Source organism: Cervus canadensis, chromosome 3 (assembly GCF_019320065.1).
Source record: "Cervus canadensis isolate Bull #8, Minnesota chromosome 3, ASM1932006v1, whole genome shotgun sequence".
Lineage (NCBI taxonomy): Eukaryota > Metazoa > Chordata > Mammalia > Artiodactyla > Cervidae > Cervus > Cervus canadensis.
The window spans coordinates 74,506,772-74,528,418 of NC_057388.1; the positions used below are offsets into that span (position 1 = coordinate 74,506,772).

The 21,647-nt window shown below is 43.4% G+C and overlaps 1 protein-coding gene across 9 annotated transcripts in view; it reads left to right on the forward strand.

The window, feature by feature from the left end:
- GLI3 (GLI family zinc finger 3) overlaps nt 1–21,647 on the forward strand; it is a 305,222-nt gene that overhangs the window by 81,056 nt on the left and 202,519 nt on the right. For 7 of the 9 annotated variants that reach the window (XM_043463520.1, XM_043463519.1, XM_043463518.1 and 4 more), the window contains one exon: nt 15,604–15,846. In XM_043463520.1, the coding sequence (XP_043319455.1) occupies nt 15,604–15,846 (243 nt within the window). Of the gene's footprint in view, nt 1–3,268; nt 3,320–14,537; nt 14,663–15,603; nt 15,847–21,647 lie in introns of those variants that run through there. The other 2 variants (XM_043463523.1, XM_043463524.1) reach the window with 2 other exon arrangements.

The following is a 21,647-nucleotide window of genomic DNA, read 5'->3' on the forward strand; positions in this document are numbered from 1 at the left end:
TTGGACAGATTGGTGGTGTAGCTTTGAAGATTAGTTTGAAAACATAAAAAAAAATTGCTTCCTTCTTCCTTTTATGGACCATGCCTCCCTAGAAGTCCAGAGCCAATAATGCATAGGAAGGTAGACAAATAAAAATGACCTTCCTTGCTCTGTGAGGCTGGCTGCTTGAGAGCCCAGGAGAGGCCACTTCTCTCTGGCTTGACATTGCAGTGGTTGCTAACATTCTGTTGAATGAACTGTGAGATGCGTTCACTTTATAGGGAGGGGATGTTACATTTGCTAGCTGGACCACAGGAGAATTTTTTTCCTTTCCTTACAAATGATAGAATAGACTAAAGAGACCCAATAGAATTAATAAAATTGTCAAGCACAATAAAAATGCCTGGATTATGTGTCGTGGTTGCTGTTTCCTCCAACTCTTCTTGAGGGCTTTAGTAGAGCTGGACCCAGCCATGAAGGAGGATGGAAGAATTTTTATCTGAATGGCTTGGCAGGAAACATCAGGTTTTTCTGCCAAGAAATCGGAATTTCCACTTGTGTCGGCAAGATGTGAATTAAAAAAGAAAGAAAAGTGCAAAAAGAAACAAACAAAAACCACACAGGTGCCTTTAAACCCAAGGTGCAAGGTTTTGGAGTCTCAGAGTCATGATTAATACTGTGCTGTTGAGTTGAATGTATCCCTGAGGGGTTAGGGGGAGGTTGACCAGGATCTTTGGAAGTTTGAAGTGCAGAGGAGACTCAGCTAAGACTTTCTCGAACCGGATCTTGTCCAAACCTCCTTCAAGAATGTCTGCGTGATCTATGTGCCCACATCCAACAGCTAAAGAAACTCCCTTTCCTATTCAGTAGCCTCCCCCGACACTGACTTAACTGTTCATTGGTCCACTTCACCAACCCTGTGTCAAGAATGGGGACTTAGACGTGGGTTCATCCACATGCATCCAGTGTGAATAATGGCTGATCTTGACCAGTTTGCATTCTTTGTGTTGACTCGGTCAGCCCTAAACCTCCTGGATGCAATTCTTCACGCAGGTTGCAGAAACACTCTCTCGGAACCCTGACTAAATTTGCTTTTGCCTTTTTAAAAGCTATTTATTTTTATTTATTTATTTGGTTATGTCAGGTCTTAGTTGCAGCATGCAGGATCTTTAGTTGTAGTATGTAAACTCTTAGTTATGGGATCCAGTTTCCTGACCAGGGATCGAACCTGGACTTCTTGCACTGGGAGCATGGTGTCTTAGCCACTGGGCCACCAGAGAAGTCCCTGCTTTTGCCTTTTGGTCAGGAGAGTCCTAATGTGGTGGGAACAGGAAATCTCAAGACTGAATGCGTGCAGGTTTCTCCTCTACTCTTATTAACAAAAATATTGATACATGCCAGTCTGGGTTGTCCTGCCTTCAAGAACAGATCATTGTGGATTATATCTGGTTCAGCAGAAGGTACCTTCTCTTGTATTTAAAAAAGGCACATTTAGTAGCTTGATGTGGGAAATGGCCTCTGTCACCTTCAACTGCCAGGAGAGTGTGACACGTTTGACCAATACGTACTTCTTTGTTTTGAAAAGAACAGAACTCAAACAACTGCAGACACACCTCAAGCTGGATAAGGAGACTGATCTTTAATCACACACATCTCAGATTGTATATTTAAAGTCATTATTTAACATGGAGAGAGGAAACAGTCAGGAAATGTTTTCTATCTTTCAGCTTATGAGAAAGGACAAAATCTACCTTTCCTCACTGTATAAGTTGTCAGTTTTAGAATTATAGGGAACTAATTTGATTGCCAACTCACTGACTTGTGACTTTGGGGAACTTCATTTTTCTAAGCAAGTTTCCTTCATCTGTAAATGAAGGATGATGTTAGTACCCACCTTAAGGTTTGGAAAACTCACTATTAGAGTTTTGAATGGTGCTGCTATTGTTGGTATGTATTTCCCAGGTTGTGTGTCATAGTTCACTGATGGGTGTCCCCAAGCTGGCTAAATCAGGGGATGGCACACTTTTTCTGGAAAGGACTAGCTAGTAAATATTTTAGAATTTGCAAGGGCTCTTTGGTCTCTGTCATAGCCAACTCTGCTCTTATAAGGAGAAAGCAGCCACAGACAATATGAAAATGAATAACCCTGGCTGGGTTCCCATAAGACTTTATTCATGGACACAGAAATTTGAACTTTACATACTTTTCATGTGTCATGAGACATTCCTCTTTTGATATTTTTCAGCTCTTTGAAAACTGTATAATCCAGTCTGAGTACACTGGCCATACAGAAACAAAACAGGAAGTGGGTGTAAGATGCCAAGTCATCCTAGGAGAATTTGCCTGATCATTTTTAGTAAATGTTGCTCATGGAGAAACAGCACATGGATTTCTTGGGAAGATTCAAGTATCTCAAGTCATTGTAGCAAACCGAATAGAGAAGAGATTGATATTTTCCATGCAAATTTCAAGTAGGCATACTTTGTAAATGTTGTTTATGGGCCTGATCCAAGATACGTTTAAAAAGTAGGTGAAAGAGATGGCCAGTTAAATTATAAGTCATTAACTTGGATCCTCTTTCAGCTTGTGAAGCAGCAATTATTTGCTCCCAAGACATCTAGCCTGGCTCTTGGTGAATGTGCATAGTGGTTTGTTCCCTTAGTTTTTTCTGTATAAGCCCATCTTTTCCCCCAGGAATCTGTGAGAAGTTGGGTGGAGTAGATTGGTGATGGCTTATTTTATATAAGGGGATGCAGCAGCCCAGAAAAATTCTGTGACTTTGCCCGAAGTTCAACCGATGCAGCAATAGAATCAGCCTTGGAAACTCAGCCACTACCTCTCAACCCACTTGCATCCCACTGTCCTGCTTTGCACGATTATTAAACAGATAATGAGGAAATTAGTGCTGGTACCTGGCATTCATAAATGCCATAATTTATAAAGATCCTTATCATATTTTGTTTAACCCTCAGGAAATGCTGGCAAGTAAGCAGGGCAAGTTTTATTGTCTGCCTGTTGAAGTGAGGCAACTGACAATCTGGTATATTTTATAAGTTACTCAGGGTCACACACCGATAAAGCGCTGGAGGCAAGTCTGGTCCTTAGGTTTTCTAACTCCTTTTATTATACCAAGCTGCCTTATTATATATACGATATGGCACTTGATGTCATTAATATCCAAACATTAAAAAATAAATTGAAAAAGAAATAACACTCTGCCCTGGTTCCAGCCCCTGGCAGTGATTTTTAAGTAGAGGTTTGTGTTATGAGAATTTTTTTTTGCTTTCAGAATGCTGCGTGTGCCTCCTGTAAAAGATTGAATTAAATGCTTTTATTTTTGGTAAGTGGCCCATGTAAGTTTATTATTTATTTATTTTGGTACTTTTTGCTCCAGCTCCTTTGCCTAAACGAAGCACTGCTGCATTTTTATTGCACACCTCATCATTAAAAGAAATTGAAAAGACGCTTGTGAGTTTTAATATTGCATGGATGAAAATCTATCTGGCGCATTTAGGAAAAGTTACAATTCTTAATAGTGCATTTTGAGAAGGAGTCTGGTTTTGTTCTTGATTAAGAAAAGAGAGAAGACTTTCTGAAATTTGCTATAATTCGATTATCATCTTTCTTGGGGAGAAGGTCTCTTGCTCACTGTGACCCTGGTTTTATTGACTCGTTCAGCATTCCTTCCAGCCTGTGGGAGGGGAAGTATGCTCTGGGGCTGCATGAAGGACCTTTCGTTTGTTGGTAAATAGACCAAGCAAAGCTGCTTCCAAAGGCAAGTTTTCCCCTCTTCTCTATAAACCATATGCTTCTTTAACTATTGGACATATGCCCCTTTCCATAAACTACATGCAGCTTAAACTGTTGAAGCTATTGTTAACTTGAACACAAACCAAAGATTCAGATGCCTTCTGGCATGTAAGTCTGTAATACAATTCCCCCAAAGATGGTGGTAAATATTCCTTTGCATAAATAGCTTTTCAGAATCTGGAGACACTGGATAACGGGTCACTTGATTACAGACTAAAGTAGCCTTTCCTGATAACTTTTATAGGAAGGGGTAGAATAATTTTAACACTGATCATCTTCATCTGTACCTCTAAATGAATGCCAAGCAAATCAGTGTTCAGCTTTCAGGGCCTTTGTAGTAGACACTTTGGAGGGGTTAATCATCATTTATAATATTGATAGATGAGAAAGTCCTGCTAACTTGGCCACTTACCTGCAGGATGGCTTGAAGTGGGTTGTTTAGACTTATTAAGCCTCAAGGTATTTACCTGAATAACTGGGGTGCCAGGACTGCACACTTGGCAGACTGTGAGCAGCCAATGGGATTGATGCCTTTGCACTTGGCCTTTGACCCGGCTTTTAGTATGAGCTCAGTGAGTGTGAGTTGTAGCCCTGGCAGTAATGATCATTTCTAATGCACTTTCCTTTTTAAAATTCTCTTATTTTTTCTAATGCGCTTTTCTTTTGTACCTTTCAGGGGGTGACCTGGCGAAAGCTGGTTTGGCAAGAAGGGACATTAGGGCATGTTAGGGATGTGCTTGTCGGAAGGTGCTTGTGTATAGTACAAAATAATTAAAAATAGTCCTATAACTTGAAGTAAGTGAATTTACATAAAGCCCAATATCATTGTGAGATGTTACTAATATGTTAAAAAATAGCCTGCTGCTAAGTCACTTCAGTCGTGTCCGACTCTGTGCGACCCCGTAGACGGCAGCCCACCAGGCTCCCCGTCCCTGGGATTCTCCAGGCAAGAACACTGTAGTGGGTTGCCATTTCCTTCTCCAATGCATGAAAGTGAAAAGTGAAAGTGAAGTCGCTCAGTCGTGTCCGACTCTCAGCGACCCCATGGACCACAGCCTACCAGGCTCCTCCGTCCATGGGATTTTCCAGGCAAGAGTACTGGAGTGGGGTGCCATTGCCTTCTCCGAAAAATAGCCTAGCAAGCAAGCACTTATAGCTTTAAGAGGTGGGATAAATAGTTTAAAATAAGACCACAGGACTACAGGAGATAAAATTTGACTATAGGAGAGAAACTCATGGGATAATTTTTCAATGTATGTGTACTTAACTTGGACTTCTCTAGAGAATTATTGTAAAGGTCATACTTAGGATAGAATTAAAACCAGGAGTGAAAGAAATCAGCTATTTCTGCACTCTAAAATTCTTGAGAAATACAGAACCATAAAGGAAAAACATTGCATAGAAATGTCATGCTCTCTTGGTGCGTTTTTTAAAACTTTAAAAATGTATGGAAATAATTATATATTTGTTTTCCACCTTCCCGTCCTCCAAAAACTTGACTCCTTAAAGAACTTGAAAGCATAGTAGTCAGGTGGGTGAGTGGACTATGAATTCCACTGCAGGCTCTGCCTCTTTCTAGCTGTGTTTTCTTGGATAAATAAACCTCATTTTTTGTATCTGTATAATGAGAAGTACAAAAGTATTTACCTCATAGGATTGGCATATAACACCTTAGAAAAGTACTTAGTGCTCAGTAAAATTCTTTCCTATATTCATTAAAATCCTTGATTCACTGTATTTATTTATTTTTTCACAGCTTATGGTTTTTATTTTTATGATTCACTGTATTTAATAACAATATTCCATCGTAAGATAATGGACTTTAATTTTGTTACCTAGTTTTCCATATTATAAATAACACCATGATGAATATCCTTGAAGATAAATTGTCTTCTTTTCTAATTTTTTTTCCCTTAAGATACAGCCTGGAAGTGGATTATGGAAATATTTTAATAGTGTGAGAAAGTGACTCGCCCTCCATATCCCCCCCAACTCAGTATTACTACTTTTGCAGTTTTACTGTAATATCCCTCATTGTTTTGGGTACAAGATTTAATTGGCAAAGGTGGGTAAGTTCCTGTAGGGTAATAGCTAGTCTGAAGTGTGTAGCCAAACCTAGTCTGCTGCCTGTTTTTGTGCAGCACATAAACAAAGGATAGCTCTTTACATTTTTAAATATGATGTGAAAATTACATGAAATTCAGATTTCTGTGTTTATAAACGAAGCATGGGGACACCGCCATGCCCACTAGTTTACATCTTGTCTGTGGCGGCTTTCATGCTGCAGCAGGGTTTGGTGCTTGTGAAGTTCCCAGACACATGCTTTAGGGCACTGCTGCTGCTGCTAAGTCGCTTCAGGCATGTCCAACTCTTATGCGACCACGCGGACTGTAGCCCACCAGGCTCCTCTGTCCATGGGATTCTCCAGGCAAGAATACTGGATTGGGTTGCCATGCCCTCCTCCAGGGAATCTTCACGACCCAGGGATCGAACCCGTGTCTCTTACATCTCCTTCTTTGGTAGGTGGGTTCTTTAGCACTAGTGCCACCTGGGAAGTCTCAGGGCCTTGATCAGAATTCAAATTTATCTTATATTTCTTGTCACTGAGTAAGGAAGTCCAAGAGCCAGATCTTTTAAGTAGGAGCTTTAAAGTCTGACTGCCTGGGTTCCAGGCTCTGCCCACCAACCAGCTGTGTGTCCTGGGTAAATAGCCCACCTTCTCTGTGCCATAGTTTCCTCATCTGGCAAATGAGCAGAACAACAGTGTCTAATCAGGGTACAGTGAAGAGTAAAGCAAGATAGGCTAAGCCCTCTCGATCTCATAGTAAGCAGATGTTAGCTGTATTTCACTGGTATGTGGTTAATGAATTTGAATTGGTCAGATGAATGAGTGAGACAAAAAAAAAATTACTTGTACTTTGGAAAGGTAGATGGATTTGGTATTTTATTTGTTTCCTTAATTGCTTTTACTGGGACTTCTTGAGTATAAAAATACATTCCCCTGGCGTTGTGTCTGCAAAGGTAGAAAAAGGGCAAAAGAAAGGTCTGGCTGTGTCCTGGTTCCCAGTCTCCTGCAGAGGCTGGGTGATTGGTGTCTGCCCTGTCCAGTTGGTTGGAGGAGAGGAGAGCAGCAGGGTACCAAAGCCTCCTGTCTTGGCTGTGACCATCAACATGGACTTTGGGGGAGATTTGGTTTTGTGACCATTCCTGCTTTTACTCATAGTTTTTGAACCACTCCCAGAAAGTGTTTCCCCAAATTTCAGACTTTTGTGGCTAAGTAACTAGAAGTAGGCTTAGCTCTATTAAAAGTGTGAAGAGTCAAAATGTGCTATTTTCATTTGGGTTTCTCAAATGCAAGTTTCATAGCTGAGGTCAAAGTGGGCAGTGACTAGAGGGAGCTTCTGTGGTAGAAAGCTGATCCAGGCAGCACCTGACCTTGCCCAGAGGCTGAGTCAGCAGAGGTGAGCACCCGTGCGCCATCCCTAATCTGGTCCCAGTGGGGGTCAAGCCTCCAGCTCCTTTCTGTACAGTAATGATATTCTCTTGATATTTAAGTGTACTCTCCAGGAGGATCTGATTCCTGCCGTAGAGTAAGCATGGTCTTTAAAATGTTATTAAAAATACAATACCGCCATATGCTCAGGCTTTCTTATTACCCAGTTTTCTAAAAAACCAAAACCAGGTAACATCAACACACCAGATGAAGCCAGTTAAATTTGTGTTCACCCCTGCCAAATTTAAAACACGGTGGAAAGTTTAGGAAATGGAACTCTGATGTTAGGGAGGGGATCGGGTGGGTGAGAACCTGGGAACCACCATTCAGAAGTGCGGCCAGCGGAGGCTCTCAGACACAGAGATTTCTTTCCCTGCTTGCCTTTAAAGGAAGAGCGAGAATTCCCGTGGATAGGACTCTGTGCATCCACTGCAGGAGACATGGGTTTGATCCCCGGTCGGGAAACAAAGATCCCCCAAGTATGGCAGGACGGGAGGCAGGGTAGAGCTCCAGGGCAATAGGCTTGGTCCCATTGGAGGATGCAGCCGCAGCAGCTGTCAGCTCTCTTGAGCCTTGTGAGCAGACATTCCATGATGTCTCTTATGATTGTGGGTTGTGGATGTCACTGTGGGTGGTTAACTGTTCAGGTAGTAGGTGCAAAGCAAGGAAGAGAGACTCTTCACTCTTTGCTTATAAAAGACTCAAACCGAGTTCTCAGAGAACTCTCTAATACCTGAATATTCCTGAGACTGTTACCCGCAGATAGGCATAAATGCGCTATTAAGCAGAAGGAAAAAAAATGGGCCCTCCTGAGAATTTATTGTACTGCCTTTGATGTCACTAATTAACTCACTCTGTGTAAGCAGTGACTAGTAACTAATAGCAGGCTAGTAGAAGAAGCTTCATGACATTTTAGAATTCCTAATGCAAGGAAGGGTCTTCTTGAGCTCATGGAAAATTAGGAAGATCTCCGTTTTACAGGACGACCTGCCGGGGCCCTCAGGGGCCTGTTTTGTTGTTGTTGTTTTTTTCCCTCTTCCCAGGTACAGGTGGGGCTTGGCTACTGCTTTCTGTCTAAAACTTTGAAAGCTGGCTAGTAAGGTTGGGTTTGTGCTGGCCCAAGTCATAGTGTTAACAACCAGAAGCATCCTTCCCGAGGTGGGCAGGGGTGTGGACCCCTGATTGGTGTGGCTTCAGAGAGAGACGAGGCAAGAGGATGTAAACCCTATAGGGCATGCCTGGTGAGGCCTCAGACATGAAGCTTATGGTGTGATCGACTCCTGATTTTCCAGATGGCAAGGAGCCCTCATTTTTAAAAAGGCAAGAGGCTGCTTGCTCCAGGCCTTGGGAGCTCCCTGCTCCCAGGACTCACAGCAGTGTCAGGTTTGCCCTTCAGTTTATCTGAATTCTTGTCTTACTCTCCACTCTTTCTATCCCAGGAGCCCCTTTTAACTCTGTGTGAAGCTCTGTAAGCTGAGTAGTAGGGAGTAAGGCCAGAAATTGCCTTGGGTTTACTACTAACCTGTTCTTGGGAGCAGATAGTTTCTGGTGAAGGGCTGGTGGGATACTGGTCAGTCTGGACTATGTTTTGCTCTTTGGCAAAAAGAAATCTAGAAATGTTAAAAAAAAAAATTGTGGTACTCCTACTGCTGGGACGGAGGGCGTTTTCTACTTCTTTGCTTTCCCCTTGCGACCTTCTCGTTGATGGCAGGAGGCAGAGAGAGCTACCCGTTAATTCTTGAGCCCATGATCTTTGAGGAAGGATTGCCACTTGAATTTCTCCAAAGCTTCAAATCCCCCAGCCGCCCTCTCCTGTAGCAGGCCCTGCAGTCGGTTTAAAGGTTGCAGACAGAGCGGAGAGCTCTCTCCAGATCCATCTGGGCCACTCCTTCTGTCATCAGTCATTGTCAATGGGAGACGTATGTGTAGCCGCACAAGGGCGATGTCTGACCCCAAGGGCATTGGAAATGTTCTTAGAGAAGGCATTGTTTGCGCCTCCCTTTGGAAGCCAGACTCTAAGATTCCAGGGAGCAGCTTCTGGCTTAGACATCTCTGCAGTCAGGATGGAAAGGGTCAAGATTCTGCTTCTAAAAACTACAGAAACTAGCCCTCGCCCCCTTTTCTTGGCATAATTCTACAAACCTTGTGAATGTACTTAGCCTCTTCTCTTTCATTTCTGATCTCTCTTTGGGCAAAGTCTTAGAGAAAATTCTGAAACAAGGAGGCGAGGAGTTGGGTTCCATTGGTTTTTTTATTCAAAGAACATCAGAATGTAAATAACCGCAGAAATAAAAGCTGACAAGATGCAACCAGTGCATAATAAGAAAACATGAAATAATGCTCTTTCCAAACACAGCCAAGCAATTTCCTGGGGGAAAAGCAGAAAATGATGTTTTCTGTTTCTTGCTTAGAAGAGAGGAAGGTGGGGCTCCCGGCTTGTGGGAGCACACTAAAACCTGCAGTTATACACAGATGCCATTGGTTGAGCCTCAGCGTGTGACCGTGTGCGTGTGTGCGTGTGTGTGTGCGCGCGCGCGCGCGCGCCTGCGCACACAGCCTGTGTAGGGCATGCGCCTGTCCTCATACCTGTGGGGATAAGATGCTTCAGGGTACTAAGACCCTGAGGTTGGATGTCCCATGGTGGATTTGTCACTGGGGCCCTCTGGGGTTTTCCCAGAAGTGGTTGTTGTTGACAAAAACTTACTTGGAGAGTATCAAGGATTTGAAAAGGTCAGAGCATCAAAATGTAATTACTCTCCTCCCTTCCTTTAACTGATGGCCGTGGGGGTGGAGGCTGGGATTGCACACAAGCCACAGGTATCCTTCGCCAAACCCGCCTGGAGCAGACCTCCCTCATGTTAACAGGACTTCATGGCCTGTCGAAGGCATGATTGGGATTCCTGTTGCATCATGTATAAGGGACGTGGTTGCTTATTTCTTATCAGAAAACTGGCCCTAATGCCTTGTCCTGCTGTAACATCAGGTTCTGGTGAGGAGTAAGTGAGAGGATACAAATGATAAAGCGGTCTGTGGCAGAAACGGATTATTTCTTTTCTTAAGAAAGGGGGATGACATTTGCCAGTGAGGGGTCAGGAATAGCCCTCCGCGTGTTGATTGAGGCTCACACCTGTGTTTTGATCCATTTGTAGATGACTTGATGATATCATTCAGTTTGGAAATGATGAGGTTTCACAAACTCAGACCTTATTAAACACGGAAATATTATTTTCTTGTTTGAATCCTCTTCTGTTCGAAATCTGAGTACCCACTTCTTTTTTTTTTCCCCCTCCTTAACATTTTGTGGCCTCCGCCCCTCCCCCCAGCCGCCCTGCCTTTTGGGCTCACCGAAATTTGAGTGCCACTTTTCTGGGAAAGCCTGATATTCTGACTTCAGTTTTGTAATTTAATGATGGAGAGTTTCCTTAGTAAACCAAATTTAGAGTCCTAGAATGCTTATCTTATATCCAGACCTTGAACATAAAAGGCATTTTATACCCGCAATTGTTCATTTAATGAGCAATTGCAGAGTGCAGGCCGGTTAAGGGATTGAGCTATATGCACTATTATTGCAAGAAGTATTCCGAAATACCAGAAATAGGACGTAAGCTCTGATCAGGGAGACTGCGAGCACAATTACCTTCTTTTCAAATCCTTCTGTGACACTGCGGGAGGAAAAAGGACTTTGAAACTTGAAAGGAAAGAGCTTGCTTTCAACCTCAAAAGCTAGGAGGAAAGGGCTCTGAAATTTGCTCTGAATTCCCAATTCACCATTAGCCTGTTTCTTCCTTTAGCCTCAAGGCATTCTCCGCTTTTTGAAAAGATGTTAAGAAATTCAGTCACAATAGAGAGCCTAGTTCTGAACGTGTTTCACTCGGTCCATTGAGGTCTGGGCTCCAGCCTTTGTGTGGAGTGAATTGAGCTGAGCGGCTAGCTGGTTGCAGAGAGGTGAATGAACAGTCGCTGTGCAGTGGCAAATTCTGGCAAAGAAAGAAGCGCCCCCTCTTCCTTTATTTTCCAATATGCATTCCTGTACAACCCCGCTAGTGGCCATATGTGGCGTCGAGCCTGTTCTTAAGTCAATACGGGGTCCTTGGTTTATTGCAACTCTTGTTAAGTTTGTCTTGTAATTGAAGCTGCTGTTGACCTTGCTTGGGGACCGTTTGTAAAACCGTTTATTTAGCATAAACTGAAATAATAAACCCTCCTTCTCTGGGGCTGATTGTGATAGGGTGACATTAGTTTGATTTAATGATTAGCCAGCCTGACCCTTCTGCTGGAGAGAGTGCCTTGAATAGAGAGAGTTCACTCGGAAGCACTCAGAAAGAATACTAATGAGCTTGTTAAATTTAGCATGGCTCCAACCACTTTTAATTCCTCTAATGGGAGCAAGCACTGCCTGGGAGAGGGAGAGGGCCAGGGTGCAGGGAGGCAGGGAGACACCGAGAATGTTCCTAGCAGATCTGCACTGCTAGAGAAAGCCCAGCAGAAAGAGAAGTTTGCAGAAAGTAGCTAGCCAGAGCCTGGGACTGAGTTGTAAGTATCCGTCTGTTCGCTTTCGCTGTGTCTTCTGTGTCTTGCGGGGAAGAGAGGCTTGATGCTTTTAAAATGGGATTGCAGGGGACGGCTTAAAATCCACGTTCATTTCAAAGAGGTGAGCACTTGTATCACTGAGTTCCTCACCCGCTGATTTGGTCAGGGGGACAGGAAGTGTTCCTGGTCGGTGATGCGGTGCAGGGTTTTACCTCTGAAACTTTTCTGTCCAGTCCAATGCAAAAGAGCAGTTGTGTCCTGGGTCTCTAGAAGAAGTCAGTCAAGAGTTTGGGAACAAATGCACAGGTGTGTGTGTGTGTGTGTGTGTGTGTGTGTGTGTGTGTGTGTGTGTGTGTGTGTGTGTGTGTGTGAGTGAGAGAGAGAGTGTTGAGTCCTGCTTCTCACCACACGGTGACTTCCTGGAAACCTTCCCTGTAAATGGTCTAAGCGATGCTGGTGATGAAGCCGCTCTTGAGTTGTGAGAGTTTATGGCACCAAGCGCGTCTGATGCAATATGGGTTGCCTTTGGATGAGTTTGGAAAAACCTGGGACAGCTTCTGAAATGCAATGTGGGGACAGCCCTCCCTGCCGTGGGTGGGAATTCCCTTATTTCCACTGGAGCACAGAGCTGCAGAAGGCAGGGGATCCAAAGTGGGATCCTGATGACAGTTTTGAAAACAATTTTTCTCCTGAAGCTTTTTAGAGACTCGCATGTCTCAGTCTGACCCTCTGAGCCTGCAGCTGCTGAACTGAGAGAGGCATGAACAGTCGCCCTGTGTTTGGCTGTTCAAATCCACTGGCAGATGCTTCTGGAGGACTGGGCTGTTTGCTTACATTTTTGTAGCCGACTTCTGCTTGTTGCCATGGTGGACAGTATGTTTCTGTCAATAATTTGGCCTGGCGTAGCCTGTCTGCGCTGACTCTCCAACTTTATTGAACAACTCAGCTCGACTGAGCAAGATTAGACAGCTCTCGTCTTTTTGGCTTGCTAGAGTGGTTGCTAAATTTATAAGAGCAGGCAGGAATATGGCTTGGAAAGTTTCCCTTTCACTGTAGATAGCACGCTTTCAAGCCTCATAGCTGTTTGTATTCTGGGAGTGTGTACTGTCAAGGTTTCATCCTGAATGCCCCTCAGAATCAACTCAGTATAGGAGATGAACTTCAGGAAATAATCACCTGCTGGAATTTTCTGGAGAGGGAGAGTAGGTGAAAATGTGGGAGTCTTGACTCGTATAAGAGTAAGTATGATGAAAGTTTCCATATGAAAAAAAGCCTGGCCTGCGTTTTACTAAGAGAATTAGTTCATTTTTTTCAGTATAAAGTGTTTGAACTTTGCTGACTTCTTGTTCTAATTTGATATTCACACATATTAACTCTCTTGAAGAAATTAATTTTTAGCTAAAAAGACCCTCCCATTTCCACTTACCCGCCTCGCCTTAACTGCTTCTTCCTCTCATGAGGTGGAGAAGAAGGTGGGAGGGCTGTGATTAGTCCATGCCCATTATTCAGTTATTCGTGAAGTTGGAGTCAAATGCTTGTCCGTAAAGACATCGTGTCTAAGAAACTCACTCTATTGTAGGGATGCAGTTTTAAGAGAAGAAAAGTTAATTTCTTCTAGGAAGATTAAGTCAAGGGAATCCTGTTTTAAACCTGGAACAGATTAGTAGGGCTTGGTTATTCATCTTTCCCAGAGAATGCTAATTGCATGTCACAGTCCCTCTTGGTATGATCTGTCTGGCTTTCCAAATGCAGATCCATTCTACAGAATTTACACCTTAGTGCAAAGTTGAAATTGGAAGTTGTGCAGGCACACCTTAGTGGAAAATATGACTTTGGCCATGGTGGGAGTTTTTATAAACCAACTATGAGTTTTGAGTGTTTTTGACATCCTTCTGTCTTTACATCACTGAAAACCTTCATTCTGCAGCCTGCAACTTTACTGCTAATGAAGTTAGCAGTGTAGATTAGGGCCTAAAAGTATTAGAAAGAGAAATTAAAATGTAGGATTTTTTGTTGTTGTTTTTGTAGTTTGTTTTTAAACTAGCGAAAGCATGGTTGGAATTGCTTTTGTAAAGATCAATGTGTGAAAATGTGACCATTTTCTTTTTTAGTAGTTACTTGATAGATTAAACTCATAATTTATCCCATCATTACAAGATTTGAGGGTGGGGATCTGCACAAAATAATGCTAAAATAATATTTCACAGTTATCCAGCAGTAGTCAGCAAAATCACTGTAAAGTCCAGAACATACCTCATTGCCTATTTGGTTTTGAAAGTCATTTGCTAGGTTAAAAAAAAAAAAAAATACACTGCTTGTTTCTTCAGGTCCCAAAACATAGGCAGGAAAATGAGAATTGCTACTGGCTTTAGCTAGTTCAAATTATTAGTCATCACAAAAGAGTTGTTGCTACTTGAGTTTGTATTTTCACACTAGTTCATGTTCATAGCTATTCTTCTAAATTTGTCAAAAGAGCTATGAAATTGCTAAAGCATGCTTTTTTCTGTTTTTTTTTTTTTTTTGAAGATAAGTTTAAGAGAGTATGTCTTTAAGAGAGTATGTCTACTCAGCTAGACATAACTCTGTTTTGTTTGGATATTTTGAAGAGAAGTTTGTGTGTGAAGATAAGATGAGTTCAAGATCTGTTCAACTAAATAGTACAACAGTATTATTATTTACACCCACTTATAGTTTTTTTGTTTTTGTTTTGTTTTTAGGATCAGGAATGAGAAACAGCTTTCAAATGAGGTGTCTAAGCAGTGTCCCAACAGCTTTTTTTCCAACAGCCCTTATCTGCCAGAACACAGTCTGTGACTCAAACACAGTGCTTGTGTGGGCATAATTGAGAGCGTGCGTATGATTCTTACAGATGAATTGGTCCACTTGTTGTGGGTTCTGATCACCAGTTTGGTTTGATTTTATGCCACGGGTCTTTGATCTGCTATTGTCGGAAAGGCCATCCAATCACATTTGCAGAGAACCATAGTGGACAGATGGAAAGTTCTTACAGATGAAAGGGAACAGAAGTATGAGGGAGTTTGAATTTCATCAAGCCGTTTCTTACATGTTTGAAACGACGTCTGGAGCCCACCGGAGTGTGGATGTAGATCAGTGTGACTGACACCCTCCACACCCACATTCTATCCCCATTTTCCTCTTAGCTCTCAGCTCTGTTCGGTGGGCCGAAGCAGGAAGTGTCCTGTAAGGGGCACTGTAGGTTTTCATGATTGCCGTCTTTATCCCTTGGAACCAGTCGGTTTTCTGTCCCATGTCTGGCACTGTTTCATCTCTCAGTGGATCATACATCTGACTTAAAATCACAAAGACAAGTTTTGCTTTCTAACAGGTCCTCCTCTGAGAAACAGGGGTCCCTTGCCTCCTGGATCACTGGAGGCCTGGCTTCCTCAGACCAGGAGAAGCTGGCAATCCATAGCCTTAGTCTGGCAACATCTCCAGCTCCTCAGGCCCTGCAGGGATACTGGCAGGTCCCTGATGGGAAACCTCACTAGCAGATTCGGCTGGAAGCTGGGGATGAGAATTTGCTGACATCTCAATTTAATAGGCTCATTTCCTGCTCCCCTTCCTCCTTCGATTTGTATCTTGGACCCTCATTCATAAACAGTTTTGGCTTGAGACCCTCCAGTCATGGTTAGCTTTCAAAGTTGCCAAGAGTGAGAAGTAGGCTTCTTTGGGAGGCGGGGAGATGGATGGACGGGGAGCCCCAACTGATGATGGGTTTTGAATGTCTCCTCAAAGTGCTCACAGAGTTTTCATTTCCCTTCCGTCTTCAGAGGATGAAAGTCCTGGACAGACCTATCACAGAGAGAGAAGAAACGCAGTCGCTATGCAGCCACAGATTGCCCCGGGGCTCGGCAAGATCAGCGAGGAGCCTTCCACATCCAGCGACGAGAGGGCCTCGCTGATCAAGAAGGAGATCCATGGGTCCCTGCCCCACTTGGCCGAACCCTCCGTCCCCTACCGCGGGGCTGTGTTTGCCATGGACCCCAGGAATGGCTACATGGACCCTCACTATCGTAAGTCTTCCCCAGCCCGTGGCATGTGCTGCGGGAGCCAGGGCAGGCTGTGTGTGAGCGCATGTACACTTAGTTACTTGTCTTGTACTGTTTTATGCAAATGGCTAATTTACTGTCTACTGTACTTCTTAACTTCTCCCTCATCCTGTTCCTTCTTTTTACGGAAACCATTTCTTTCCATCTCTAAGCAACTTGGACCTGGGGGGCTGGGGGGCGGCTGCCAGGAAGGTGTCTGTCTGTGGCGAATCCACACAGACCTTTCCTGGGAACTGAAACCAGATTTTCTCCACTCAAGTAGACCCTGCTGGAGGGAAATAGGTTGAGGAGGGGGAGTTATTAAAGTGGGAGGCATTAGCTGTGTCTTTAATGGCAGATATTCCCCTTGTTAATATATATATTTTTTGCTTTATTGTCGAGGAACAAACAAACCTCTTTTAACCAACCAGGGCCAAATTCCTTCCTGTGGAAGATTTTTCTACTTTCTTCTGGAATTCGCAGACCAGAGACCTCGTAAGCTCCTCTTCTCGCACTCAGAAAGTTTAAGAAATGAACTAGGATGGTGAACACACCCACGGGATGGTTTTCTCCCAAGGCAGAATGCAAAAGAAACTATATAAGGGTTGAGCTTGTTTCCGGCCTGGTTCTAGTTAAAATATATAATTCGGTGGTGGAGTAATGAAGTTCATATTGAGATGCCCAAGCGTGCAGCTCTTGATTACAGATTTATCACCTTGCCAGGATACAGGCTGCTGTTTAACCTTCCCGGCTCCAATTCCAGATGATCCATCGTGTGCCACAGAGGGGGACTGGTTTGTGTTTTCCTTTTTCCACATCATTCAGAAATTTTAGTGTTTTAAGGCAAAAGGTCATTAGCCAGATGACTGATGAGTGAGGACAGCTGATTAGTGCATGTTTTTGGTTCAAGAAAGTGCCCAGGATAAAAGCTAATTTCATCCCTTCATTAGTTGGCTTGAAGCAGAGGGGAATGTTCCCTCATCAGGGCGCAGATCAAAGTGCTTCACACAACCTTAAGTCTCAGCAACTGCTCCCCCCTCCTCCCCAACTAGATTATATTGTTGGTAAAGATGGAAGATACGTTACCTTTTTTCAGTGGAGGGAGAATTTTTTTTAAGTGGTCAGAGGCATAGAGGAAAAGGTTCGATGGCTTCTTGTTAGTTTTTCAAAAAGCCTGCAACTTTTCTGTTTAAAAAGTGCTTCTCAGCCCTATGGCTGCAGTTGTTAACTTCCACAGTTACAGAAATGAGGAGGTATAGTGTGTGTGTCTTTTCTTTCCTCGTTAGAGGTTTATTTCATTTTATTTTTCCTTTATTTTTGGAATGAGAGTTTACAATAGTTGTCAGTAGGGTTTTTCTCCAAGCCCATGTCTGAGTTTTCTACATTGTATTTTTGTGGATGGGTCTCTATTAGATCTCATCCATGCAGAAAATATGAGGGACTCTACATGCTCCCTACCTATATTAATATTCCCCAAGAGTATGCTTACTTTTGAAAAAGGATAAAGTCTAGATTATCAGCCATACATGCCCTGCATTGTTTGTGCCCTTGGATGGGAACACAGACTTTCCCCGTTTCATATTTATGTTTTGTTTTTCATTCCAGATGCCCACTAATTAGTGAATAATTAATTGCTCAGGACAGCTGAGCGAAGTAGGCAGATGACCGTTAACTTTCTCTGTGCCGTTCAACGTGCAGCTTGCTCTCGGCCCATTTGTTCTAACGGTTTGCCCATTGAGTCCTGTCCTCATCCTTTGAGGGGCTGGGATCTCTGCACGCCTGGGACCCTTGTCACTGCTCGGTGGTCCTTGTGTGTGACCCCCTTCTCCAACCTCCAGTGGGAGTATGAACTAGCACAGGGCACTGGAAAACTCTTGATGGCTCTTGGACCCGTTGCTTGTCACTCTGTTGAAGAGACAGTGCACCTATAGGTTGATTGTGCTTCAGCTTTTCCCACGGTATTGTTCAAACCACTATAAAATCATTGGGTAATTTACAAGTGAGGTAGGTTGTCTATCACCAAATGGCAAATGCTTTTCTGCCCCACCATTCCAAGGTACTCACTCAGTTGGGCATGAATAAATGTTATCGTTACATCCATCATATGGACGTGGAGTCCTGGAGATTCGCTCAGCAACCAAGGCACTCATGTTCCAGCCTTGCCACCTACTGACCTTGTGACTGTTGCCAAGTGGGCTTGTCTCTAAGATCCCTCCAAGGATCCCTTCTCAGCTGTTGAATGGGAGTGATGTGAGACTGCCAGCCCCACAGCGTCCTTGGGACAATTAAGTGAGACAGTGCCAATAAAATACCAATATTTTGTACAATCTCTGGCTCGTGGTGAATGCATCTGAATCATTAGGGATTCTCTCTCTTCTCTGCCTCGTTTTCCTTCTCCTGCTTCTTCCTCTCCTCCCTGTTCCATCTTCGTCATCATGAGCAGCAGCAGCATCGTCCCCACCACCATCTGTATGTAATATGTTTACTCACCAAACCAAGGTGTCTTATCAGAATTGCAGTTGTGTTTGGTTCAGTGTAGACTGGTCTTTCTCTGTCATACCTGCCTTCCTGATTCCCCAAGGTCAGTGTCTTCTCTAAACACAGATTAGAGATGGAGTGAATTGTAAAAAAATATCTTTTCTTAGGGAAAGAGTGTGGGGTTAGCATGGAGTGCTATAGTCTTCTAATCAGAAGTCTTTCTCACTGAATCTTAAAAGATGGACTGTCATTTTTTCCTGTTTGAGGAGCAGAGAAATTTAAAACCTTTTACATGAGTTGCAGTAGTTTTAACATTTAAAATTCCTACCAGAAAGTGTTTTATATGACATATACAAGCTTAATGCCTGTGGAAAAGTGAAAGGTATAGTATTTAGGTGCTCATGGTAAATGATGTAAAGGTGTCCGAAACTAAGCTCCAAGAAGTCAGTAGGACATGACTCTATTTTTTCTAGCCCCCACTTGGATTATTTAATCTTCTACCAGTATAATGAGTGCTTTTTTAGGTACTTTGTAATAATACCTATCTGACATGGATTTAATCATCCAGGTAAATGACAGGTGGGAAGCTGAAATTGACACATCTTCCAAGAATCTTTTAGCATGTGAGAAAAGTGCCCTCTTTTTCAAATGAGATGCAAAAGTTTGGCCAAGTTTCTTTACCTTGTCTCTGTCGGCAGCCTTGTCAAGCACTCAAACTGATTGTGGACCTTCGGTAGCTAAAGGTTCAGAGACATCTTTTTAGGTCACTGCCTTTTCCCTTGAGTCGTCCGCCAGCCCCACTAGACCCTTGGAGGGAAAGACTTCCCTAATCCAGTGTAGCTGGGCTTGTGAACTCTCACAATAATTCCTGCGTTTCTCTGTGGTTGGAAAACGCAGACGTTCCAAGATGCCTAATTTGTGCTTCTATATATACTAGCTTTGTATTTCTAACGTGTGGGCAGGCTTCCTGTAAGACCGGAAAAAGGAAAATCGTTTTTCCCCTCAGAAGGACATCTGTAAAATTTTTATTGCTTAAGGCTCTGTTATACTTGGGTAGGCAATGTTGCATCTTCACAAATTGCACTTAGGCGGGATTCAAAGTATTTTGGGTTTTGTGGGTTTGACTTTTAGAAAAAAGAAAAAGAGAAAACCCCAGGATAGCGGGCACTTCAAACATTTGCAACATATGTTTGGAATAAAGTCCTCACGGGGGGACCGGGGGCTTTCTCTCGCCAAGGGTAGCTGTGGAAGGGGTGTATATCAAGGCAAGAAAGTAGATGTTCCAGCCGCGTGGCTCAGACCTGGGGTGGTACTGACAGGCTGGCTGCTGTGGGATCGCTCGTGCTTTATAATTGGGCAGGGCCTGGGAGGGACCAGATCTGGGGATTCTGACCTGCTTGTCCTGGAGTCAGGATGACGACCCCCATCTCCAGCCCAAAGATATCTCAGCAAAGATTTTATTCTGCTCCTGCTTCATCTGCAGCCAGATATGCCAAACCACCATCACTCCCTGCTTTCACTTACCACCGTGCATTTCTTCTTTTATAAACTGACAAGGCAGGTGACATAATAGTTAAAGCATTCCTGTACCCTGGCTGACACTTAACTTTTATTCGCTTCCCTGTTACAGAAAACATGTGTTGCATTGTCTTCTGGACTGTGGAGTGCAGTTTTTTAACTATCCCTGCTGGGCTCTTGGTGGGGAGTTTCTTGGAATCACCATCATGTCATATAGATCCCCTGCTGGTTTTGTTACGGTGGGGAGGGTTTAGAAAGATGCCCCCTTTTCTAAAATTTCAGGTCTCTTTTCCAGTTTTATAGTTGTGTGAAGACTGCTTTCTTTATGCCCCCAACTGCTCCCAAGCAGTTATTCCTCCTGGAAACTATGATTCATTCCTCCATGTAAATGCTTTGATTGAAAACATACCGCTGGTATTCTTCCTTATGTTTCCCAGCTCAGATGACAGAACTATTAGTTGCTAATTAGCAAAAACCTGAGGAATTAGCTTAAAGAAAAGAAACTGAATTTTTAATTGGCTGGCATTTATCTTCTGCAGAAAGCTGATGTGCTGAGCCTACTTGCATTCTTGTGTGCTAAAAAAAAAGGCAAGGACGATATTTTTTCTACCTGTCTGTCTTTATGTTAGGTGACTTTCCACACCCTTAAGAAATCCATCTTCTAAGTGAGGAGAAAGGAAGAGGTGTATTTTACATATTTAATAGATGCACCTGCTCACATTTCTTTTACTCTCGGAGTGTCATCTGGAGGCTGTGAAAGACAAAGATGCCTACGAGGCACAAATGAACAGTTTGGTATTGACCAAACTGCAAAGACGGTGACAGCTCCCTGGGTGCACCGTTCTGTTCTCATCCAGGCTGTTGTTTCCATCTTTGGAGAACAGTTGAGGAACCAATCAGGAGTGCTGTGATTGTTCCTCCCTCCCCCCCGAAAACTGGAGGGTTTCACCAGAAAGACTGATGTTGGGTCCTGGTCTGGTGGCTTTGCTGAGTGTCTTGCATCTTGAGCTAGTCGACTTGAATCATGGGAGGACCTGGAGTGGGAAGATGCAGACAAGTCTAGGAAGCTTTGCAAAACTTATTTGTGAGCTTAAGAAAAGCTCCCTGCTTATTCCTGTCCTTCTCTTAGAAATTCAGTGTAATGATCCGAGGTTTCTTTCAGCAGCTTGGAGATAAATGTTTTAAGACCAGAAATAGTGAGCCCATGTCCACAGACTTTTTTTAAATAGAGCTGCACTGCAAGGAACCCTGCAGAAAGTGGTGGAAATTTAGGAATCATTTTTAGGAGGCTCCAGATTCTACTCCCCACTGAATCTTTGACACGACTGTGACTACGCCTGAGTCTTGGGAAACAGCAAGTGAGACTGGAACCTCAATGGGAAGAGAAGAAACTGTGACCTTTGGAAAAAGAGCTATTGATTTTATCCATTGAATTTAGGGGACATACTTATTAGAGAGGACCAGGGAGAAGCTTGAAGCCCGTTCCTCTAGGAGAGGAATAGAAAGGAAAGGCAAAGGGAGACCATGTTCTAGAGAGAACCAGTTGGCTTGGTGTTCTGGCCTTGCCCTCTCTCTCTCTTTTGCCCTAACAGTGCCCCCTTCAGGCAAGTCTGGCTTCCTTGGCCCACTGCTCAGGCCGTCCTGCTCAGGCTGCTGTCCTCCCAGAATAATTCTTGCCTTTTCTCCTCACCTTCAAGTGCTCTGCAGTCTTCAGTCTAATGATGCACTTCCTTTGAAAGGCTTCCTTAAGTCCCGTCTCACATGGATCTTTTCCTGTCCCGCATCCCTAG